Genomic DNA, 26,447 nt, shown 5'->3' with positions numbered 1-26,447 from the left:
TTAAAGTGGAGTAATAGTCACAGTTGGAGGAAAGGAGTGATGGCTTTGAATTCTGCCAAGAAGTTTTTCTGCCACAGGTTTGAACTCTCTTTCCCAATATAGTTTCTGGTAGTCCGTTAAATCTGTGTCGAGGCTGTAATCCAACGCTAGCTCTTCATCTGTAATCAAGGAAAATATCATCATCAGTTCTGAATAAAAATATAGCCAACGATGTGGTTTTTTGACCACAGCACATACAGCTTATCAGTTATGTATGTTGATGGCTTAAAAACAACTCCATGTTTAACTAAGCATCACTGTCTGAGGGACTTAGCTTTAATTGAAAATAAAGGATGTTAAGGTCAGTAAACCAGTAAAAAGGGTATTGCAGACTCTATTATTCTTACAGCTCAAAGGTGTAGCCAAACTGTGTCCCCGAGATGAAGTATTTACTGGTACTGTCAGCCTGGAAGCTACTCAGGTTTTAACATTACTCACAGCAGGTTTGCTAATACAAGTAATCACACCCATCTAACTATATTTTTCCTGTCACAAATTGCTTTGCAGTCTGCCCATTTTGCCTGGCACTGGATGTGGCAAAGAAACAAATCCTTACAGGCAAAATAAATCAGTCTGCAACCAGAAGCATGCTCCTGAATCAGGAATCTACAAACACAACTGATAATGCTGAACAAATGTTTTCATATAATTTGAGAGAAGGATATTTGACAGCCTCAAGGCCATAAATGGACCTAAAATGAAGATACAATCCTGCACCCAACAGGCAGCATGACTTATCTTTGTTTTAGACTACGAAAGACCACCAGATTCACAATCTGTTAAATAAATAACTCTGTAAGGGAGCTTACTGCACGTTCACAGCAGGTAAAAGGCAACTTGGAGCTGAAGAGAAACGTCAGTTACCCACATTTTGAGTCTAGAAAAGAGATGCTTGAACAGTAACTATTCCCATTTGAAAGAACGCCAGTGAGCCTATGCAGAGCATATGGCCTGAGCTGCAATAGCTGTAAAGGACGAGACAACATTACTCTTGCATGGACATGGGCTCTGTTTCGTAGAAAGTTACCAGTAACTGAGACCAATACTTGACTTCTATGTCACTACAGTGTTTCTAAATTATCAAAATTAAAGAGACGCTGATTGTGAGGTAGATTCCGAAAGGGGTTCTGCATAAAGAGAAGATGATATTTAGAGGCTTTCTGCAATAAAATAAAGAGAAAAAACCACATTCTTTCAAGAAGGAAGGCGTCACATCTCTGCAGGAAGAAACCCTGTAATCAGAGCTAAAATCTAGCCTCAGACATCAGATCTGTATTTGATGATATCACAGGATAATTTAGGTTGGACAGGACCTCTGGAGCAAAGCCACCATAGATCAGGGGGCTCCGGTCCATGTACTGTTAAGTACTGAACATCACCAAGGATGGAGATTCCACAGCCAGATTTTAGGCAGCCTGTTCCACTGCTGGACCCCTGCCATGGCAGAAATTTCTTTTCCCAATACTTAATTGCAATTTTTCTTATTGCAACTTGTGCCCATTAGCTCTTGTCCCATCCAATGGTGCAGTAGCCCAACATATATAAAATGAATCCCAGCAGCAGAGAAGTGAGAGACCCTGAAAAGGAAGAGAAGCGATTATGGTTCTTGTTTTCAGGCAGAATTGCTTTGCCTACTCCTGAAATGATTTTTCTACCCAAATTAACTATCTTCTAACATGGAGCAAGAGAAATTTCTCCCTTTCAGTAGACAGCTGTGCCCCCCAGAAGCTGATTGAATGTTTATGGAATCACAGAGGTCGGGAATTCCAGCCTACAAGCACAAGGGTCAGAACCAGTTCAAAAGCTTAAGTGTTGAAACAAAACAGTAAATTTCTCAAAGCAGAACGTGAGTAACACTGGGATCAGTGAGGATCAGCGTCCCACATGCAAGCTGTGCATCCGCAGATAATTTAATTTTCCCACGACCCTCCTCAAAACTAGCAAAATTGGGCACTGGCCAAACAGCATATGAACTGGCTGCAAGCCCAGGAACAAGACAAGTACACTGGGTCCGCATGCTATGGGGGAAGCTGAAAACTAGAATACAGTCTCTCGTCTGCAAGGGCTACCCATCCCTATAATTCCCGTAAGAGTTCACATGTACTGAGATTCCAAAATAACCTGCTCAAATCAGTGGAGCTAAAGGTGAGCAGCAGAAAAGACTGGAAAAAGAGAGGCTGAAAGGAGATTTCACTGAATGACCGAACAGAAGAATGTTCTCCAGACAGAGGCTCATCTCTACATGCTCCTGAAAGACTGAGGCAATGCAAAGCTGCTGCCAGTGGCGTGGAAACACGAGCCTCCAGAAGCTCTAAGCCAATAAAGTGACATGAAACTCAAGAGCAGATGAAAGAAGACAAATGATAGTGCCATTGGAAAGCAGTGCCACTGCGTCTCAGGCTGCTGGGATCAGGCAGGAAAAAAGAAAAACAAATGGCACCTTCTATCCAGCCTTTCTCAGGCACAACATCTTTTCAGGCTATTTCGACTCCCTTTTGGCTCCCTAATATCTTCTGTCATCTTGTGCCAGGTAGGGGAAAGAAAAATAAAGGGGAGGCGGCCAAGCACAGCAGGTGAAGCGAGGTGTCGGCTGTGCCATGCTCCACTTTTTCCGCTTCCTGAGGGCGTGCTGATGCTTAAGTGCAGTCCACTGACTGTCAGCAGTTGCCTCCTGCTTCCTGAACGATAGAATCAGAACAGTGATGGTTCAAGGCTGTTACTGGATACAATGGGAGGAGGAAGACGTAGGACAATATTAACCAGCTGCTATTACTAAAATTTGTTGGCTCTTAACACATAGAGAAAACCAGGTCCAACGAATAGGATACGCTTTTTCTACAGCTACTCTTCTGACTATTGTGTGAAGAAAGATTACCCTTCTGATTTAATTCTGACCTATTTTTAATTAATTGTCATTACAGTTGCATTACAATTGCAATTGCAGTTACAACGGCAACTGTACACGAACTGCCAGTTCACAAAAGACATACCAGTTTATGAGAGTTCCAACTACCACTCAGCCTGGACTCTGCAGTCAAATTAATTGCTGGAATAAGCAGTGTTTAAATGCAGAGGAAAAAATAAGTAAGAATTTTCCAAAACAAGACATATATTCCTCGCTGCATGCCAGAAAATTCAAGCATGATTGTGGCTGTGAAGTTTGCAGTTCTGTTGCAGACTGTTAAAAAGTGCACTAATGATCTTGAAACGGAGTATTTTCAGATAAATAAATGGAATTACTGCTCACATTAAGGTATGCGCTATCATAGCGGGAATGTAATGCAATGAATGATTGCGATAATAAATAACAGTAATTCTGCTGTAACTGGAAAAAAATCCTCACAAATCCACCCACTTTTCTGATTGTCTGAAAACAAAAGAGACCACAGGGATCTCACTTTCTATCTGGGTCTGACTAACATGCAGCCTTCTCCACAGCAAGCATACATCTTTAGTAAATTTCCAGTTAAAACCAAATCAAAATTAGTTAAGGTTTGCTTCAATTTGATTTACATTTTAAAGATTTTTTTAAAAAATATAATTGCAAATTACCTAACCAAAATACAATCATAACCAAAGCACTGCTCATAAAATAAAGGAGGAAAATTAAATATAGTGACTATAGGACTATTACATAGCAATTGAACTCTGTAAAATTTGAAGCAAACATAAATGCGCAGTTGAAAAGATCCAACAGGGTAAGGGAATCGGGGTCTTAACATTCACTTATAGGCACCTTCCAGCCTGTAGTTGTGGAGGAGCACTCCCTCCCTAGCTTTAGACGACAAATTGTCAGGATGTTGCCCTTGCCCACAAGCAGATCGCAGTGAGAAAAGAAGGGCGGCCAAGGGACTCCTGTCATAGGCAGCAAGCTCAGCCCGTTGCACCGCACAGCCCTTCCGACTAAGGGGAAAAGCCACAGTCCCCGGCCTGCCCAGCGTGTGCTGTGCGGTAACCAGGCGCATCAAAGCTGAGCCCCTGCTTCTGTCAACACCTCCAATGACCTTTGAGGCCAGAAGAACCCACATCCAGCAAAAAGGATATTTTGCACTGAAGGTCTATGGGATAGTTGGCTCAAGCAGGCAAAAAGGCAGCTGGTGAAAAGCATTAGCGGCATGCTAACTAGACAAACTAGAGTGGGGAGTGACAGCAGCCAATTCCACCTTGGCAATCTGTAAGATCTGAGGGAATGTGCTGAATGGCAATAGACCACTGTGTTGCTGGATAGTCTATACCAGCCAACCACTTAAAGCTACACGACAGACTTCCCACCCAAACTAATTCTGCTTTGGTTTTGCTCGTATTTCTCATATTAAGGAAAAGAGACCAAGATGATGAATCTCACCTAAGAGCGATGTGAGCAGCACCAGCAATGCGTCTGTATCTTCTCCAAAGCATAAGGCCGCACTTGTGATATTTTCACTGTAGTTCCACAGGGTTTTGCATATCAAACAAGCCAACTGCCAGTCTGCAGGCCCAAAGTCTTGTAAACAGTCAACTAACCTGTCAGCATCAAACAAAAACAATGGTTTGCTCCATGTAGTTTTCTCCTGAGCCCTTAAAAATCTGGCAGTCTAGAAATGTATGCAGAGTCCGCCGAAGTTTGCAGGAAAATTCTTCGTTACTAAACTTAAGATGCTACTTTCTTCGTCAGTAACTTCCCCCTTTTCATTTAGTCTAGTTCCCTAAGAACGTGAACATGCCTTTTGTCTACACATACATGCGTATGCCTGCCTGCATCTGTCTGTCCCCTATAGCTTTTTAACCAAACTCATCAATTTCAAATCACATACACCACAAATGTCACCATCTCAAAGACACTGAAATTCCATCAAATTGCATGACAATCTGTGACTGTCCCAAATCTGCGGCTACCGCTAGAGCAGCAGAGATTGCAATGAGAGCCAAACCTTATCAGGCGCCGAGAATTCATCTGGAAAAGATGGTATGAATGCAGAAAAAGGTTCAGCTTATTACACATCAGAGGATATGACCAGAAGACAAATCCAAAGGAATTTGTTACTTTCATGACTCACAGAATTACCTCTTACATTCAGTGCAGTCTGATTATTTTGCAGATCTCGCCCTTTCCTGTATTTCCTCAGCCTGCACTCCCAATGGACTCCTCTCAGAAATGCCAGTTTTATTAAGAACCATTCAGTTCTTGACCTTTCTCCCAAACTCACTTCCTTGCAGATACCAAAGGCAGGCTAGATCATAAGCAGGACTCCGAAATTAAGCTATCACTTTTCCAGCTGCACCAGCTTATGTACAGTAGCTATCCAGAGTTCCCATTACCAAACAGCAGTGTTCACAAGTCCTGAGGTAGCAGAAGTAAATGTTGTTTTTCACCTGCTGTCCCTAGTGACCTCTCTAATAGTAATCCTTCTCTGCTGTTCTCTGCCCCAACCCTATGACCCCCTCTTGCCCTCACCTCCCTATTTCACTGTGAGATTTATAATCTGATGATTAGTAAAGGGAACATCGGACAACTATGTGTGCCCACGACACTATTACATTCAGGTATGTCTGAAAATAGCAGTAATTGAAAACCAACCAAAAAGAGGTTTGCTTTTCTCTCCGCTCTGAAGGCAGTCATTGTGGAAGACCGGGAGGCAGCTAATGAAAAGCCAAAAGAACTTGCCCTAGTTTTTTGAAGTTTAACTCCCTGATGAGACTGACTACATGTTTTATTAGGGCCACTATATATTGGTACAATAACATCATTTCCAAAAATCCACAGAGCTGGTTTGGCACAGTGAGGATGACCTTCTTAACAATCACTTCCAAATTCTCTACATTTATTCCATACTGTTACTCTTGTTCCTTCCGCCTTCACAAATTTTCAGACAGAGTATAGAAAATTCTATATCATTCTATATTTTACAGAATATTCTATATAATAGATATTTCTCACATTTATTGTTCAATTTGCCTGTAACTTTTTGTTATTCTTCTTTTTCAGCTTTATATTTTGTAAGTTAACTAGAACATGGGAAGGAAGGATGAACAGACTACGCATTGTTTACACTGTATAAAAAAGTAATTACATGATGTACGAACAGGAAAGCATTTCAAAGTTAGGCATATTGTTTCATAAATGTGGGTTGTATCAACCGCTTTACAAGCACAGGAACACGATCTTTCATGTTGCACCAATTAAGCTGGATCCGCTATTATCTGAACATCAAAGCCACAAGTGATGCATCCACAGTGGTTTTTCAAGATCAAATATCATTTACAATATAAGTGCCTTAAACCTGAACTCTCAGAGAGAGGAAACTCAGGAGCTATGCTCTGCTGAACATGGATACATCCGATAGTTTTCCCCACCTAAATAGTTACAAAAATTGCAAGAGACTGTGTGGGATATCATAGTTCCTGAAGTAACCTTCACACTTGCAACAGATACGCATTAATGGTGTTTATTAACTGTAGCCTGCGTAGGATCCAGTTAAGTCAAGAATAAGCAGCTACTGCAAAGCCATGCCTTAGTTGCTTTGTTGTACGGTACTGTCCTCTGCTGTATGTAACAGAAGGATCTTTGGGAGATTATGCTATGGTTTTGGGCTCTGCAGGAGGCTAAACCACTCTAACACTTTTGCAAAAAAAAAATATGAAAGAATATGAAAGGCTCTCTCTTGAAGAACATTAGATGCTGAACATCTGTTAAGTACGTATCCTTCTTACAAATTATTGGCCCCAGTAAAAAAGAATCTGATTGAAACTCTCTGGCCAAAGTACTCAAAATTGCCTTTTTTGTGAGCATAATCAGGAACTTACTTTCCAATTCCTCCTTCTTCCATCAGAATACCTCGTTTGTTCTTATCTACTGTGAGATTGAGCAGAACTCCACAGGCAGAAAAACAGACATCTTGGTTCTTGGCATCAAGCAAAGCAATCATGAACTTGTATACTGGATTGTAAAGAAGGAAAGAATATTACTGGGAAGACAGACTTATCATACAAGCGGCATTACAACATACTTACTAAACATGTATACTTAGAAAGCAGTGAAATGCAGGACACCCTACCCAAAAATTTAACCTTGTAGCATATTACACTGACATTTGTGGGGAACAGGCGCGTGACCCAGAGTAACAGCCATTATTACATCATGCTGAACTCCAGTTTTCTTCAAAGCAAGACACAGAAAATTCTAGTTATAAAAATACACCAAAGCAACGTGAAAATCCAATCAGAAGAGGTTAAGTTGAGCAAACTGAATTACAGCTTATTTCTTTAAAGTATCACCCTCCTTTCAGTCGCACAGTCAGCAGAAACTGGTGTGCCTTTGCCACTAGGACAAGGAAGTTCTTACCTCCGTGAGTAGCAGGGTTGCCCTAGACTGCACCAAGTCCAGCTGGAAATGCTACAGCCTGGGGCTCCTGCAGGAGACAGGCAAGAAGCGGACGCTGGACGTGCAGCATGTCACAGTGCTTGCTGATGCTGAACTCAGTAGGCAGTGGAAGGCAACCCCAGTGAGGGAGTCAGCCTTGCCTAATGGAGAGGCAAGCTCTGAGTATGAAGTGAACCTCTGAAATCAGTCCATCATATAAAGGACTCAAATCAGTTAACCCTTAACCTTTCTACTGCAGAAAAGTGAGAGAAAAAAAAAATACAGAAAAAGAGGCTGGCTTCATTCCCATTACTTCCACCTTTGAATGTTGCAATACTGAACAAGTTCTCAGCTCTTCCTGAGCTTGGCACACCATCACCGCAGTCTCTCCCAGGCGGAAAATTCAGTCCTTTGACTATGACAGCTCATCAGCAACCAGTTAAGTGTCAGTTATCCCTTGGCAGATACCTGCTCCTTCAAAAGCGGTGATATGTCCACCCTTGAAAAGAAGGGGTTGTATATTGTGGTGTATCACCTGACTTTCAGCAATGACAGATAGCTACAAAAAATTTACAGTGAACTGGTGTTTAATTAAACTTATGACACACCTTCTGTGGATACCAAGGAGTTGCCTTTTTTCCCAAAGCTCTTTAGACACCCAAGACAAAAGGATTTGAGAAGACTTGTACCCGACTTCACCCTGAGGCCAATAGGAGGTCTCTGTTGAGGCAGTCAAACATCTTAAATGCATGTTACAAAGTGCTAACAAGCTGTCGAACATGGGAATCAGAAATCTGAGATTATGAACCTAAATGAGAATTTAGTTAGATTTTCATTTTATATCGTATCACTACTAACCTGTAGGATCTGAAAAACTGTAAGAGTGAAGGGAAATTTCAAAATTATAATCTTTAGGAAAAACTGAGTTTTTGTAGTATTTACCTTTGTGAAGGTACCATGGCATATTTTTCCTACTCCAATATTTCCATTTTAATGAAACCGAAACAAAATTATGTTTATAATGACTTCTACTGGATTCTTACATTCGCTTAATTTGCAAAACATGAGAGAAGACTGCTTCTACTCTTAGACAGCTACCTAAGACAGCTTATTAACAATGTTTCCTTTTTAGAACTATGGAAATTTAAAAACAGGACTCCTACAAATGCAAAAGTAACTCACTCTTTTTCTGCATGATGAAGTCACAGATCTCATGATACTGGGAAAGATTGCCAAAGACTCTGACAGCCTCTACAACTCCATCCATATTGTTGCTCATTAACAGCTTTAAAAGCACTATTGGTTTGCAGAGAAATGAAATAAAAACAATTACTTGTATATCACAAACATGTGCTTGGCTTTTTATCAATAAATATCAGAATACAAGCAGCAACAGTAATAAATGTAATAAATGGGAAAAGTTATCTATTTGTCTGGTTGCAATGAAGGGGGTGAGCTGATGGCAGAACAAGAGCTAAATTGTATGGGGCTTTGAAGAGGAGACAAAGAGCTCTAATACTGGACTAAATGCAAAGGAACAAACGAGGAGTTATGAAGATAGCCTAAGCACAGTTGTAATAATGGGAGACAGTTTTGCTATACAGTTTTGAGTGGGTTCATGTGAAAAGCCAGGAAGACAAAGAAGAAATAAAAAATAAGTGTTGTAATATGTAAGAGAATTGATTTAGATCCTGAACAGATGGTCTTATGGTGGGATGCCTCCTAAAACTCGAATTATTTTCTAACATTGGCTCTATTTTCTCTCCATGTTGTTATAACAAGCAAACACATTTTCTCTGAACAGCTACTTAATATTGCCCCTGGTCCGAAGCATTTACATGCTTGCTGTTTTTCTGTGTAGTAGTTTCACATAAGAGTAGCATGTAACTTCAGCAGACAGAATGAGACCTTCAGCATTTCCTAGGAAGAGCTACCATCATGTAGGTTTTCAGTGCATGGACAAGGAGCGATGTTACAGAAGTTACATTTATCAATCTTCTGTGAGCATGAAATGAACCACTGAAATCAGTCCAAAAAATAGTCCAGAAAAAAATACAGAAGAGGCTGGCTTCATTCCCATTACTTCCATCTCTGAATGTTGCAATACTGAACACGACTTGAACTTGCCGTAAAGAGACACTTGAAATGATTATTTTTTGTCTTTGGGATCCACCACTTGTATCAAACAGCAAGTATTCTCAAAACGTCTCCCGGAGGAGGAAGCCTGCTGGTCTTCCATCTTTCTCGCTCTCCTCAGTTCAGCCAGAGGAAAGCTGATGGGACTGGTTCCACATGCTAACAATAAAACCAGGAGATGGAGAGCCAATGGGACAGGCAGAGAAGTGATTTTTTTCCCCGCTGCTCTGACTTGCAATAAGAGACAGCTGGCTTATGGGTGATAAAATGACTCATGACAGAACAGCAGAACTATTACCTAGAGAGATGATGTCTACCAGTCAGGGCACTAGGTTGACAGCTAGAATATTTTTTCCTACTCCTCATTCTACCTGTTGCACGAACTTCAGGCTCCATCTCTCTCCCCCATGTCTTGTCTATTTCAACAGAAAGCTATGCAAGACAGACTCTCTACCTCCTGTATAACATTAACACAATGAGTCCCAGAACTCAGATGCAGTTCCTACACATCACTAAAACATAACTCATCCATACTGTCCGAGGGGAGAGAATCACACAACTCCTATACTGCCAATGGATTTAAGTCAGAAACAGACATAAATCAGATTTTGCAGGTTTAGAGTGTACTAAGGAAAAAAAACAAACTTCCTTACCATACTCTGATTAGAAGTAAAAAGCAACATGATTATTTTGGCTCAGGCATATGGATTTTGAACAAGTCTAGCAAAAATGGCTAAAAAGAAAACAATATGGCAAATTCCTTTGGGGAGGAAAAGAAGGGGTTTTGTCAACAACCTAACTATTTTCACATAAGTCATAAGATTATGTTCCAAAAGAATGAGAAATTATACGAGAATTTAGCCCTATGAACTTTATATTCCTGCGAGATGATACCCACAAAACACTATCAGTGTCTTTATTTTCTGTAGTATTAAAATATAGCATGAATAACTTCCACTTTCAAAAAGCTATACAAAAAGTACTAGTTTAGAAGTCCTTACTTTCAGCAATGTGTAGCTTCTTGTCTTGAACAGCAGAACTCTTCATTTTGTAGTAGGATAAATTGTTGATTGTGGTTGCAGCATTGATGACCAACTCCTCACAGTCATCAACCGACTTGTATTCTGGTAGTAAAAAAAACCCAAAAACATGCATATGTAGATACACACACGCATGAGTCTAACTTAGCAGTCTGCTATATCTCAGAAGCAAACTGAATCATAGTATACATGGCCACTATTACAGACAACTACTCTGGTTTTTGGTAACATAGCAGAAGCTAACAGGAACAACTGAACCAAAAAAGGCAATACAAAGTCACTCTTTCCAACTCTTCATCTGCAAAAATCATTGTGACTAAAGCAACATGGTTTAAAATCTAGTTAGTTAAGACGTTTTACTGATCCTGTTTTCTGTTTTAAGATGGAACTGCAGAGAATCCTCATGCAGAAATGGGCCTGTGTGATAGATACGGAGAAATACCAAGGACTATTATACTGAAATGTCAGGTACCAGGAAAAATTGGAAAGAAAAAAAACCCAACAAAACCAAGAAAACTTCTAGACTTCTTTAACAGTATTTGAAAGATTCTCTCTCTTAGAGTTCCTGACAGAACGTTAACCAGTGTAAAATTACACCAGCAAGTCTGAAAGTTGTGTATGCTGATTTATCTGAAGTTTATGGCCTCAAAAACCAAGAATGAAGGAAATGAAAGAGGGGTAAGTTCACAGGGAGAGAGAACATTTTGTAGTAAACTAACTGATACAGTGCCCAAGAAGAGGGGAGGGTGGCAGAGAGAAGCTTTGAGGCTCAAAAGTGCTTACACAATGATTAAGACAGTTACAACCCAGGAAGCTCCTGCAGGGCTTAAGACAGTACAGATGAAGTTCTGAGTTTGCTTTCCCTAATCCATGGCTGGTGGGTAAAACTGGTAAGCTAGCATATAATCAGCTTGATTGTCTTTACATAATATTTAATGTTCTCATCACACACTAAAATATACTGAATTCTTTGAGATGTATCTTGTCACTGCTAAACTCTTTGGGTGAGAACAGACTGCCCACTCCTAGCCTGTAATTAGATTTACAAAGGGATCAGTGAATGGTAAAGGAACTGTAGTCCTAAGCCTCTGTTTGGAGGGAAAGGGACACTGTCTTCCAACTGAAAGAGATAAAGATTGGAAATCTGAAAAAGAAGAAAAAAGTAAGAGGAAATTTTTTGAGGAGGCTGAAAGTTATGGGTGCAGGGAACAAAAAAAATACTTAATCCAGAACAGTCACAAAACCTGCAAACCATGAAAAAAAAACCACCACCAAACACATTATGTAGTAGCTGATAAGAACAGACTTCCCTTATATGTGAACTCTCAGTGAGATTTATTCAAACTAAAATTTATTTCCTTATCCTTAATGATCATATCTGCAAATCTTATCACTGAGTGAAACACTTCATCTTTCCCAAGACATTAAAATGTCAGTACGAAAGCAGCAATGCTTCCACTGTCTCAAACAGGCTTTCTACATAAACCAGTTTATGAATATCAGCAGATTGACTTTGTTATTCTAGCAATGGAACTGATTTAGTTTTGGCTCAACATAGGTAAGAAGGTCAAGAAGAAAAATTCTAAGCTCTCCTTACAGACTGAAGAAAGATAACACACACACAAGAGATTTTATTACCTAGTACTGTAACAAGTAATTCTACAACATGATGGGCAGCTGCCAGAGCTGCTCCTACACTAGGATGAATGGAGAGATTGGCCAGCACTCTTATCAGTTTTATCAGGACATCTTCTGCTTCTGAAGGATGCTTCGGGTGTTTTTTTTCTTCCCTTCCTCTTTCACGGTACCATTTCTGTGCATTCAAATCAAGTTCATGGTAGGTTTGGAATAATGATATCAAGGTGTTAACACTTCCTCTTTCTTTAAAAAATTGCTCACGGGCTTGGTTATTCTTTTCTGTTAAATTACCAAGAATGAAGACGATACGGATAACCAAATCCTGCAATAAAATAAATAAACCATATTACATGGAAAATATTAGAAGCTATTAGCTGCTTTAAAAAGAAGACAATACTTAATTTGCTTCACAATTCAGCTAATAGCAGGTCCAGAACAATGGAAGGAATGCCAAATACAGCAACTAGAAATAATTTTTTATGCTACTATTTTTCATAACACTGTTCACAGAAGAAATCAAAAACATCTGACAGAACTAGTACAGCATTGGGGTAATTGCTAACGGGATATACTTAGTATAGGTCATCTATTTTTACCGAGCCCACAGTAATCTCAAAACATCTTAAAACAGCACTTTATATAACGAGAATAATCATATGGGCCAGAGCTTACTAATCTTTCAAGTAAGCAAATGCCAGCTGTGATGGCCAAGGACCACCACATTCTCTTCTTCTCTAGGACTATTACCCACTGTAGAGGTTAAGCGACTTCCCCTTGATTTGTTACTGTAAAATCCACGTTAGCTCTTATTCATTTCCTTGTTAAGTCCGATTGCTTATATTGCTGAATTATTTGTTCCACATTTTTTACCAGAAATGTTATCTAAACTGACCAGTCTGTTATTCCCCAATTCCTCCTCTTTTCTTCTTTTAAACATAGGTGCCTTGCCATCCTACATAACTTTTCAAGAATCCCAGAGACTTTACCCTTTTCTGTCTTTTGTAAACACCAAAGGGTAACTTTCATCAGGCCTAGATGGTTTGAAGACATTCAACATTTTTTAGTGATAAAAGAACTCAGGCTGAAGTAGAGATTAATCATTTCATCATACTTAACCCTTTCACAAAAAGAGGCAAATAAAGGCATTCCACACTTCGGTGGCATCTGTCAATAATTTTAACCTTCTGAACTCTGCAGCAATTATTGCCTTATTGTCTTCTCACTATTAATGTACTATAGAAAGTTTTCTTGTTTCTTTTTATGTTCCTTTCTAGTTGCATCTCATTTTTGTGCTTTGTTTTTTTCTGATTTTGAATTTGTTTTCTTGCTACCCTTTTATTCTTATCATTGCTAAATGAGACCTACTTTCTATTTTTATACAGTATCTTGAGATCTTGTAATTTAACCAAGTTGCTCTCTTAAAACACTTTTTATCCCTGCTGTTCACTGGGATATGGAATTACATTTCTTGTTGCTTCATTTTGGACATACTGAGAAACAGGCTTTTTTTGGCAAGACTAGTGGATTCTAACTGAATGGCATTCAACAATATCACCATCTTTTTCCTACCTGCCTGTATGGAAGAAGAAAAAAAATAATTCTGAAAGTCTGAACTAATCAAAGTATAAATTAATTAAAACATTTGCCTCTGCCACTTGCATCAAAACCTACTAATTTCCAAAAAGAAAAGTCCGTGGCTTTATCTTAACAGTACTGGTAAAGTATCAGCATTTCTTCAAGTACAGCACAGCCATCTACCCTTAGCTGCTAAACTGCTGTACTTGCACTAACCCAGAATTTTGCTAAACAATTTACATGCTGTTTTTCTTCAAATATAATAGTTATATTCAAAGATATTCTAATCCTCCCTGGTATTAATAATGTAAATTAACCAGGCACATTCCAACTTGTTAAAGTATACATACTAATACCGAAGGAAAAAAGATGTATAAGCAGTGAATCCTTCTTTCATATGTGCCTTCATGAATAAGTTTCAGGTCTTAAGCCTGTGCCACAAGACATCGGCAATAACATCTTCTTAGGGTCAAGAAGATGAATGCTAACCCTAAATATGAGAAGCAGGCAGTCTCCTAAGCGAGGAATAGGTTCTTGTATCCATGTATTTAATATGATCACTCTGTAGGACCCACTTACACTTTTTTTTAACTAGGCACCATATTTTTGCTAGCATCTAAATGTCACCAAGACAAATTTTTATGAACATTTATGACTAACCACTAAGAGCTTTCACCTTTGCTGGCACAATCCCCAATTCACAAAGGCTGTAAGAATTTGAAACAAACAACTGATGAATCAGAAGAGAGAACTGAAAAAAGCAGGCAGTCTAGTTTGACTCGTTTATATTGACTTTCTAATTTTGGTCAAAACAGTATCAGCCCAGCAACAGCTCTACCCAATCAGAAAACAGACAAACAGGTACCGTACAGCAATCAACTGATATTTTGAGAAGTGTGATCTCAACTGTGCTTTCCACCTACAGGCTAGCAAAACAAACTTATAAAATACTTTTTAGCTAAGCACATCCGGTTTTAATAGCATATTACTGAAGTTTCATTATCTTCCAGTGAAAATTTAACTAGGAGAGTCAAAGAGAAAAGCTGGTACAACTTCTCCCGAGTAGTATAATACTCAAGGGTTTGTATTATTTTTGGCTGTATTTTTTTAAATGCTCATAGGGTAAGCACTGCAACAGTAAGAAACTCCAGCTTAGAATTGCTGTGTAAAGAAATACATGTAGAGATGAATGACATTTTGAAACTGCTTGCAAGACTAAACCTGTACAAGGCCCAAGAGCCTTTCTGTACATAATGAAAAAATCAGTATAATAAATGAGATTATTATGCATCTCCAATTGTTTGGACTATTAACTGCATATGGAATTTCAGACATTCTTGCACACTTACAGAAACATTACATTTATCAAATTAATTTATATAATATGGAGGGGCTTTAACATGTATGGCATAAAAGGCAAATTAGATTTAAGATAAGAATTACACTCAGTTATTTAATCTTTTTATAACAAGGCATTTATGTGAGACATGCTGTCCACAGAGTGTACCCAAACCTGACTGGAAGGTTATATATGAGACCACACAGCTTCACTTATACAAACAAATTTGAAGAAAGATATCAAGAAAGGCTTCAGAAGGAGAACTAATTTTTTTCTTTGCTTCCAATCTGTGAAGAAACTGTGATATTTTTATTTTTAAAGCGGTAATGGCACCACAAACTCCATCAGTATTTAACTCTTATTTTTCTAACAACTGAAACATATACATTTGATAACTGATATGAAAGATTTCTTTGCTTATCCACTTGTAAAAACCAATTCTTTGCACTGCCCTGGTAGCAAAGGTACCCAATGTACTTGCCAAGTCACAGAACTTAACGACAGTTTATCTTGGCAATTAAAATGTACCTGCCTTTCAGTGTAAAGCATCATGCAGTTCCAGTGAAGTTCCCACTGTCTGGAAAAGGGGAAACATAACCCCTATTTTCAAAAAGGGAAAAAAGGAAGACCCAGGGAACTACACACTGGTCAGTCTCACCTCTGTGCCTGGCAAGATCATGGAGCAGATCCTCCTGGAAACTATGCTAGGGCACATGGAAAATCAAGAGGTGATAGGTGACAGCCAACATGGCTTCACTAAGGGCAAATCGTGCCTGACAAATTTGGTAGCCTTCTACAATGTCATTACAGTTTTGATGGATAAGGGGAGAGCCACTGGCACCATCTACCTGGACTTGTGCAAAGCATTTGGGCTGTCCTGCATGACATTCTTGTCTCTAAATTGGACCACTCAGTCAATAAGGAATCGGCTGGATGGTCATACTCAAAGAGTTGTGGTTGACGGCTCGATGTCCAACCGGCGACCAGTGTCGTTCCTCAGCGGTACAGTGACCAGTGCCATTTAACATCTTTGTTGGCAACATGGACAGTGGGACTGAGCGCACCCTCAGCAAGTTTGCTGATGACACCAAGCTGTGTGGTCCATCCGGAGGGACCTGGACAGACTTGAGAGGTAGGCCCATGTGAACCTCATGAAGTTCAACAAGGCCAAGTGCACATGGGTCAGGGCAATCCCAAATACAAATACAGGCTCAGTGGTGAATGGATTGAGAGCAGCCCTGAGGAGAAGGATGCGGGGCTATTGGTTGATGAGATGCTCAACATGAGCCAGCAATCTGTGCTCGCAGCCCAGAAAGCCAACCGCACCCCGGGCTACATCAAAAGAAGCGTGGGCAGCAGGTCAAGGGAGGTACTTCTGTCCCTCCTACTCCACTCTTCTGAGACCCCACCTGGAGGACTGTGTCCCACTCTGGAGCCCCCAACCTAAGAAGGACATGGACCTATTGGAGCAAGTCCAGAGGAGAGCCACAAAGATGATCAGAGGGCTCTCCTACCAGGACAGGCTGAGAGTTGGAGCTGGTCAGCTTGGAGAAGAGAAGGCTCCAGGGAGACCTTGTAGCCCCTTCCAGTACCTAACGGAGGCCTGCAGGAAAGATGTGGAGGATCTCTGTATCAGGGAGTGTAGTGGTAGGACGAAGGGTAACAATTCTAACTTGAAAGAGGGTAGATTTAGATTAGATAGAGAAAAGAATTTCTTCCTAATGAGGGTGGTGAGGCACTGGAACAGGTTGCCCAGGGAAGTTGTTGATGTCCCATCGCTGGAAGTGTTCAAGGCCAGGCTGCATAGGGCTTTGAGCAACCTGGTCTAGTGGAAGTTGTCCCTGGCCATGGCAGGGGCTTTGGAACTAGATGATCTTCAAGGTACCTTCCAACTCTAACCATTCTATGATTCTATGAACAGAGGTACAAATAGTACAGGTTTACTTATCAGTAGGAAAGAAAAAACTATTAGGACAGTAATTTCTAACTAAAATGAGATAAATAAGAGATGGGAGTCCATTCTAGAGTTTGTACACACTGGCCAAGTACCTGTTGTTAGTCTGTTTTCATGTCTGTACCCTCAGAAGGGGAGGGGTAGTATGAAAAAAAAAATTCAGACGGCAGCTGCTGGGTTCCTAATGAATTTCCAGCTGTAAATGAAATGTGCTTTCCATGTTACACAAACTTCAATGGAGGTATTCAAAATTCTACTACCTGTGCAGCACTATGAACTGCTTATATGGCTCATTCAAATCTAATTCACACTTCATTTCCAAATTTGTATTTCTGCTTTATTATGTATCTTGGAAAGAAAATTTAAAGACTTTCATTTGCACGGTCTGATAGTCTACTTATAGACAAAATAACAGTAGTTATGCAATTCTGGAGCTAATTTCTTCCAAACACAGTAAAAATTCATGTTGAAGTGACATTCTGGCTGTGAAAACTCGTGGTCAAACCCAGAAACAACAACTGACCCTAAATGAAACTCGATTTAAAGAAAAAAATGAGGGTGTGGGGGAGGGGGGTAGAATACCTTGGAAGTATCAAAAGCAAATGAAGTTCTTGCCTGAAGAACCTGAAATAAGGAGCAGAGTGGAGAATCTTTGCCACAGTGACAGCAGGGAGTACTTTGTCAGTAAAGAGGGAACCTCCCTGCAAATATGAATACATTTGAGGAGAAGCCAATTAGAAGAATGTGTTTATATTTCTGTGTATCACATGCCACAGGACCCTACTCAATTTCTACACACAAAAATCTGATCTGTTTAGGCAAACTTTTCAGAAAAGGGTTCATTTTCACTTAGTGACTTTTAGCAATGAAGAACTCGTGCCCTTAAGTTTGTTTGTGGACATCTGGAAATCTGGGAAAGGTAACAAAGAAAAGCAAGCACATTGTCACCAAAACAACATTTGATGAAAAGCGGTGTACGCTCTCTCACAAAAAACATTTCAGAAACCATGCATAGAAAGAAAAGTTGAAAACCATATCCCCCTTTGCTCCAATGACTACTGATCTCCCTGGTTAAAATCTTTGTTCTTATTACTAGCTTGAATTTGTAGAACTCCAGCCACTATTTCTTCCTATCTCTTTTTTCCTACATCAAAGGATGGTCTACTAACAGAAATGTCTTCTGTGTGCAGATTCTATTAATGGGCAACTTACTAATGGTCTTACCTTTGTCATTGATAAATTAATTTGCTTAATCTTGGGTTGTTTTTTTTAACTCTAATCATTCTTGTAGCTCTTTTCAGAGCTGTTCCCAAGCTTTCAGCTTCTTTTGTAGAAATGAATACCAAAAAATAAGGCAAAATATTCTAGTGACAGTTTCTGTCACACCAAGCAGTAATACCTTCTTATTATTCTTATTTGATATTCTAACATTTACCTATCTATTAATTACATCCACTCTCTTGTATCTTTTGATAGACCAGAACAGCAGGTTTCTATATGATACATGCCAATGAAGGCTGGTTGATGACAAACTTTCAGGTCTACAATCCTGATCATTTTATATTCAGAGTACGTATAACATATTTTGCACATTCCTTACTACATTTGCCTTTTCTTTCAGACAAAAAGAAAAGTCACAACCAAAGTATCAGGAAGACGCAAGTACACTATCAGTTCAGCATACTGTCAGAAATCATACTGTAGGGATTTTTTTTAGGGAAAGGGTGACCTTCTGTGGTTGTTCAGATTTTTCAGCAGGGAAATTCCTTCAGAGCTATCAGAAAATTTATCCTAAAATGGATACTTCCTTCTTGAAAAAAAAAAATCATTCAGAGAGAATGAATGATCAGTTATGAATATGCATGTGCACGCACACAGGAGAAAAACCTTATGTTTTGTTTCTTTAATGGTCAATTACTATATCCCCTTCATAGCATTTTTTAAATGTCCAGGGCACTATCATACTGTTGGGATAGAGGGAGGAGGAATACAACTGAAAATCTGTATTTGTAAATGTAGGAGAAAAGAACCACGATCTACATAAGTTTTTCGTGCGGTTACCTTGACAAGCATTTCGCCAGAAGTGGTGCCATAAACAGCTCCCACTCTCCTTTCCATTCAGAGTTTGGTTCCTCTGCGATATTGTTTCCTCAGTATTTGTGAACAAGGAACTATTTGTTGGCTGTTCAACAAACCAGACTGGAAAGCAATGCAGGTGATAACCCAGCAAAGGACTGGGTTTCTTTTTTTCAGTTTTAAGGTTATTGGAAGCTGTGACCTGATGCATCACAGTCACACAAACAGCTGTCCTCAGCCCAAATGAGGGATGGCACAGAGGGAAAAGTGAGTAAGCGAAACACAAAGAACACTTATGTCAGCACTGATGAACACTTCTTTAGAGGCAAGGTATGGATACAGAAACACACCACCAACCCAAACCCCAATAAAAATAATAATAATAATAAAAATCTTTGGTATCTCATAAGACTATGATGCCACTGAGCAAAGTATCAAAAATACTCTCAAAGCACTTAAGAGGCAAACGTATATCCAAACGAAACACAGCTACAGCATTAGACTCTGTTGTTAACAGCCTGTGGCTGCTTTGGGGTATACATGACATATAAGACTGAGTTAAATAGACAGACACTGGGTTCCTGGGAGCTCATCACAGAATTCTCCATAAGCTTGCCAAAAAAAAAACCAGCCAGGAGGGCCAGTCACTGCATGCAGATAAGCCTTCACCTAATAATAAAGCCAGAAACAAAGTGGAGAAATTCTCTGCATTTATATGGGACAACATTCCCCACGCCAGCAATCCTAAGAGCAAAAAGGACATTCAACAGCCCTAAAAATGAGTATTTTCTTGGAGGGAGACAAGAAAAAGTCTCACAAGCTTGCTATCTCACAGAAGACTATAAAAAGATTTAGGACTGCTATATTGTAGATGCATTTGGGAAAAAAGCTGGGCAGATCCAGGCACACTGAACCTGACAAATACAGACACCTCCTTACCGAGGATGACAAGGCAACATCACTCTATTCTTCATTTAATAAATTGTTTTGGACAAACTGATTGTTAAATCAAACAGGTAAAGTAGTATGCCAATTATAATTGTAAATTAGTGCAGTTCTACTAGCTGATGCAAGAGATGCAAAAATAATAACAATTTTTTTTCAAACACATCAGGACCAGGAAGTTTACCAGAATCTGCAGAACTAATTGATGATCAGGATAAAACTGGAGCATTCAGAGAAGAAAATGTCATTGCAGAGAAGCTAAATGAGTTCTTTGCGTTGATTCATGCCCACTGTGAAAGCAACTGGGGAGTTCTCAATGCTATAGCCTTCTCTGGGGAAGACCCATCAGAGGATCTGTCCAAAACTGAAGTGACTGCAAACAATTTTAAGGAGCTGACAAAACAAACAGTAAAAAATCACCAGGACTGGATAATCACCCAACAGTTCTAAAAGAACTAATTAATTAAATTGCTGAATTACTAACAGTGATGTGCAACCTCTCACAACTACATTGATGCCTAAGGACTTCAAGAGTAACAAACATTAACTCTATGACTAGAAAAAGATCCAAGTGAGATTCTGTACCAGAATGTCTGTACCAGGTAAATTAGAAGAATCCAAAAAACCCGAAAAGAACAATAAAATGAGTGGACAGTCGGATAAGTGCAATCAGCTTTAAGATGCCTAAGTCCCGACTTACCCAATTCTTGAGTTCTTTTATGGGATCAACAAACATGCGTAAAGGAGACCCATCTGATATTACCTGTGTGGCTTTCCAGAAGACTTTTAGACAGTCACTCACCAAAATTGCAGTGAAACTAAGCAGTCATGCTGTAAGGGGGAATGTCCTGATATACATAAATGATTAGAGGATGGAAAACAGAGTAAATCAGTAGTTCCTGCAATGGTGGAAGATGACCAGTGGAGTTCCACAGGGTTCTGTACTGTGACCAGTTGCGGTCAACCTGTCCATAAACAACAGGGTAAAGTGCGTGACAGCAGTGATATGGAAGAGTTTGCTGATGACACGAAGATATTCAAAGTAGCAAAGATGAAGGCTGACTAAAGAGCAGGAAAAGGATTTGTAGTCAACTGGTAATAAAACAGCAGATGAAATTTAAATGCAGATAATCATAAAATGATGCATGTGGAAAACCACAGAGCAGTCATGCCCTCACATATACAATCACAGCCTTTGAACCAACCATAACCACTTGGAATGCAATCTTGGGGTTAATGACAGATTCCTCATGGGGGTTTGTGCTTACAGGAGGTCAAGAAAGCAAATAAAATTTGGGGAATTCCTGGGGAATAAACTTATGCAGGCACACAAATCTACTATATGGCCACATATTAACTATCATGTTCTGGTTTCCTCATGTCAAAAAAACCACACAGGACTGTAAAAAGTTCTGAGAAAAGCAACATGGATGCACAATGGTATGGAATAGACTCTGTATCAGAAAGGACCAAGTAAGCAAGGACTCTTCAGCCTGGAAACAGCCTAGATAACTCCAAGAGAATATAATAAAGGTCTAGAAAGTCAGGAGTGGTGTGAAATGAATGACTAGGGATTAACTATTCACCAACTTTTCATTGTAAGAACAGAAGGGAATCAAAGATAGTAAAGGCCAAATTCAAAACTAGCAAAAGGAATTGTTTGTGCAATGGGTAGTTGCTGTGGCAACTCTTTACCAATGCACGTTTAACATGTTGGAAGTTTAGATGTGGTAGAGGGAAGACTCCAAAATTTCATGGAAAAGTAGTCCACTGAGGTTTACTTCATACACAGAGAACCACAGCTGGCTGAGGAATTTACCAAAATGGAAAGAGCTGGAAGTTTGGTAAGTATACACAGGAAGTATTGTATATGCTTGCTCTGTTTTTACTGTTCTCTAAGCATCTGATTTTCACCACTGCTGAGAATGGATAGTAAGGCTGGATGAACCTTTCATGTGAGCCAGTGGGATTATTCTTTTGCTGAATAGGCAATTTCTGCATCCAGTGATGTCAAATACTTAACAAATGTCTCCTAATTAAAAAAGCAGACTACACTAAAGTATAAAGGGACTCTTCTATACAACAGGCACAAGATTTTTTCTATGCAAATTTTTGTATCACACCCTGTGTTTGTGCACTTAGGATTGAAAATAGACTTCTATCTGTACACTGATAAAAGACTTCATGGAAGCTGGCAGGGCCTTTAAAGGCCACCTATGCTCAGGTAGCGTCTGACTTACCGACAGGAGCTACTTCCCTATTTAGGCAATCTCCCTGTTTCAAAAGCATGGCCTCCTCATGGTTTACGACATTAACCCCAGCCTGAGAAAGTCATCCTTTATATAACTTATGTGAAAAGCTTAGAGATTATAATGATCTGAGAAAGGGAAACAGCATCTTCTTAAAGGATTTCTGGAGATGGGCAAAAGTCTACAATGCTGACTGGAAACAGAAGCATGCAAAGCACATCCTGTAAGATAGAGGTTCTACAAGAACATTTCTGACAGCTTTCACAGCATGTGGCAGCCACTAAGGACTTTTTTGTTACTCCAAACAAGTAAGCTCCAAAACCAACCACAAGTGAAGTCCAACAGAACACGTACTTCAGGTGTGTAGAAAAGCACTGCTGAATTCCCCAGTCGTACCTTGCAGATCCAGCTTTTCCAATCTTCTGTAGTCCTTACCTAAGACTATGACACTTGGAATTTAGCAAGTCTTGCCAACTGCATTTCCCGAAAGTCTTTCTCACAGAGTTAAATTACTACTCTCCCGCTACTTCTGAGTCTTTTACCCAAGGGACAAAACAAGCTGAGAAGAAAAAAAAAAAAGAAAAGAGCTGAAACTGCAGTGTGGTGAGAAGAACAGAGACTATTTGGGTGGCAGCTGCAGAATTGTGTGTGGTGTGGGAGCAAGCCATTAATCCTATTTCCAGCGCTCACATTTTTATTTTCACAATATTTAATGCTTATTTTTAAAGTCACAGTTATGAAAGCACTTGAGAAAGTCTGAATGCTGATTTTCTTTTATTTTTCACTAGTATGTTTCTAGCTGCCGTGATTGCCAGTAAAAAACCTGATCCCACAAACTGTGCAACCTGAAAATTCAGAAAACATACACACTTCCTTTCTTAACTTATCAGTTCTTAGTCCTGAGGATTTTTAATGCTTTGAGTTAACAATACTGATTTATTCTCCTTTTTGCTGCTTCTTCCCACAGCAGACAATTTTATTCACACTGCTGTTACTTGTTTTCTTTTCAGCACATACCAACTCACTCTATAACTCACTGGCTGTCAAAATTTTAAAAGAAAGATTAGCAGTGCCAACTACACCTCAGGAAAAACATTTGCACTCCTCACAGCTCAAGTGTTTATGATATACTACAGAAAAAGTGGTGCATTACATTACCAATGTCCCTCTTCTTGTTTCTGCAGGGCTTCACTAAGCTGACAACTGACAGTTGCAGGCTTGTTTAAAAACTGCAGTAAGAAACAATTATTCTGAAGACGCTGCATATATCATCATCACAACATAACAACTAAGTTTTTTAATACACAAGCTATTTCTTTACTAATTTGTATTTTGATAAAACAACTGACAGTTTAACACAAAAAGCAATGCTAAGCTAGGCTGGAAAGATATATTTTAGGACTACTTAATAAAGCAGACAAATGAGAATCTAAATTCTGAATGCTACCTGACAACAAACAATTTGAGCCTACAGTTGATTATGAGCCTACAATTCATTATGACACAAAGCTATTATGGCAGGAGCCTAGGAAAGTTCCCCTTAAAATTACAGATGAGGATTTAGAGGAAGAAGTTATTCAATGTAAACTCCTTATTCCCAGCACCATCATTTGTTGATTTTTTAATACAGGAAAAATAGCTGTCAATCTAGTAAAATATCATGCCTTTGATATTTCTTATATTATTTACATAGCGTTTACATAGCATTTGCTAAAGTGTCTTTGAAGACTATACAAAGCAAGAGCAGCCTGAATCTAGGAATACTCAGATATGCTGCAGATATGTTAATCAACAGACATTTAGAAGACTAGAAACAATTTAGTATTTGTTCCTCTTCCATGTGTATCATCACAGTCAAGAAGGATGCAGGTAAACAGGAAAGGGAGAAATTATTTTTGCATTTGGCAAGAGAAAGAATAGATCGTTTAGCATAGTTGATCTGCTTACCTCCATTAACTGCCTTTAACAATAGCAGCACAAAAGATCTTCCAACAATTCTCCAGGAATTACCAACCCTGAGATAAACTGTATAGGTTAACTCAATGTCCTCAAACTAGTTTAGATGCTGGAACAACCAATAAAGTTCCTTACTTTTAAGAATAATCCTAATGTGATTTAATGGTCTATGTTTTGAAACCTTGTTCCACCTTTAAACATCTATGCTTTACATAAAAATTCTTTTCATCTTAAATCTTACCTGGCAATACAGCTGAGTAATTTGCCATACACGGGGCACTCCACTCTTACCAACATGGCAATCTTTAAAACTATGATCCTGCATCAAACTCCCAGAGCCTGGTGCTCCAGTAAACGTAGGAAAAAAATCACTATGATACAGCAGGACAATACAGCAACACCTGACCCTTGAAGTTCTAATGATGTTGGTAGGAAGAATACTCTTACAATTTTACTTCATAATACAAGGCATTTTGACAAACTCTAAGCATTTATTTCTAGGTGAACATTCCAAATGCAGTATTCTAGGTATATGGTTTTCTCTGGTAGAGCAGAGATATGTTCCGATATCTTATGCAATTATCAAGGAACAAATTTTTCTCTGCTTTCAAATTGCTTAACTCTGGAAATCTTATACTTCTTTTGCAGGGGAGGGCAGGAGAAATCCCAACAATTTTGTTTTATTAAATATTCAAGTAAACTATTTGCTTTAGAAAGTATCTTTTAAAACTAAGAAAAATAATTAAGTACTCAATGGACTGTTTCTACACATGCAAAGGATAGACAAGTTAGTCGACTATCTGTCCTCCGTATTGCTTTGAATTTTTAATCTAAATTATTTCATTTCAATTATTTACTACTTAGAAATGCTGTCAACCCTTTAAAATTTTTATTTGGTAAATGCATAAAAGTAGGTCACTGAAAACAAGCTTATATACAATAATACACAGACATATCAGAGGATTAATATATAAAAAGCAAGAGATGAAAAAACTGACCTGCTGCTTCTGGTGTTTGTTTAGTAGGGCTAAAAATAAGATGTAACATCTGGAGCAGTCCGCTAAAGCTGCACAGAAGTCATCGTAGGACGAAAGTTTGCTGCAAAGGTATAAAAATAAAATATAAATGAATAAAAGCACTTTTTTCCACAAAAGATTTTTTTTATTTTAAATCACTCTGCTTTTGACTCTCAGAGCTGTATTTTCCAACAAATGAAATGAATGCCAATACTCTGACTTCTAGTAGAGGCATACCCAGTTACATAAGAGCACAACAGAAGTTTAGCTATCCTCACCACAGCAAATTACGGGAAGAAGCAAACATAAGGAACTTCCCAACCTGCTTGCCGTATGGGTACAGTATGCTAACGCCAGCACTTCCTAGCGTTAAATGCAAGAACTGTAATTTCAAGATGACATGGGAAATCAGACAGGAGATGAAATAAAGGGTCCCTTCCTAATGCACATCTAGCAGAGCCCAGCGACAGCACTACCAGAACACATCTCTCACCAGTAAATATGGAGAACGCACCTTCCTGCAGTCACGATTTTATCTCTGTGTATTCCCTAACAGCTGCTCCCCTACACTGCTCACCTTGACCATTGCAGAAATAGAGAACTGGACATGATTTGGTCATACCAGAAATACTTCAATAATAGAACAAACTCGAATAACCTCTTACTTCCCACATAGTCAAAACCAGCAAATATCTGATGTTCAATTACAACCCATTACAGCAAGACTTATAGACTTAGAGAAATGAATAATCTGAATAGATTGAATATATTCTCTACAAAGAAGTGGCCTAAAGTTACTGACTGAGACAAAAGAATAATTATTTTGTGTTACTAGAAGACAAAACAAAATTCAAATCTGTGCTCTGTACTGCATAGTATAATTTTTTTGTGTGACTGCAATTTCCAGGAAACTAATTAAATTGATTTTATGGCTAATTTGTATCCTCAGAGCATGTAGTTCACTAAACTTAAGAAAAATAAAAATGAAGCAGTAAGAAACTTTAAATAAGACAAATTACTTTTGCTCCATACTGAATTCCAGATCAAGTAAATGTCCTTGTCAAAATTACAGTATAAATAATGGTTACATTTAATTACAAACCCATTACCCCACTTTTCATGGCATTTTCCAAGTAGAAGAAATG

At 38.9% G+C, this 26,447-nt stretch overlaps 1 protein-coding gene across 1 annotated transcript in view; it reads right to left on the bottom strand.

Moving 5' to 3' along the window:
* ARMC2 (armadillo repeat containing 2) overlaps nt 1–26,447 on the bottom strand; it is a 63,836-nt gene continuing 37,389 nt past the window's right edge. The window contains exons 12-18 of the mRNA XM_009893869.1: nt 25,285–25,384; nt 12,193–12,514; nt 10,516–10,638; nt 8,561–8,674; nt 6,823–6,955; nt 4,385–4,542; nt 1–158 (exon numbers count right to left, since the gene is read on the bottom strand). Coding sequence (XP_009892171.1) covers nt 1–158; nt 4,385–4,542; nt 6,823–6,955; nt 8,561–8,674; nt 10,516–10,638; nt 12,193–12,514; nt 25,285–25,384 — 1,108 coding nt within the window. The remainder of the gene's footprint in view (nt 159–4,384; nt 4,543–6,822; nt 6,956–8,560; nt 8,675–10,515; nt 10,639–12,192; nt 12,515–25,284; nt 25,385–26,447) is intronic.

Source organism: Charadrius vociferus, unplaced genomic scaffold, assembly GCF_000708025.1.
Source record: "Charadrius vociferus isolate BGI_N301 unplaced genomic scaffold, ASM70802v2 scaffold129, whole genome shotgun sequence".
Lineage (NCBI taxonomy): Eukaryota > Metazoa > Chordata > Aves > Charadriiformes > Charadriidae > Charadrius > Charadrius vociferus.
Note: the sequence above shows the minus strand (reverse complement) of the source record. Positions and strands in the feature narration are given on the sequence as shown.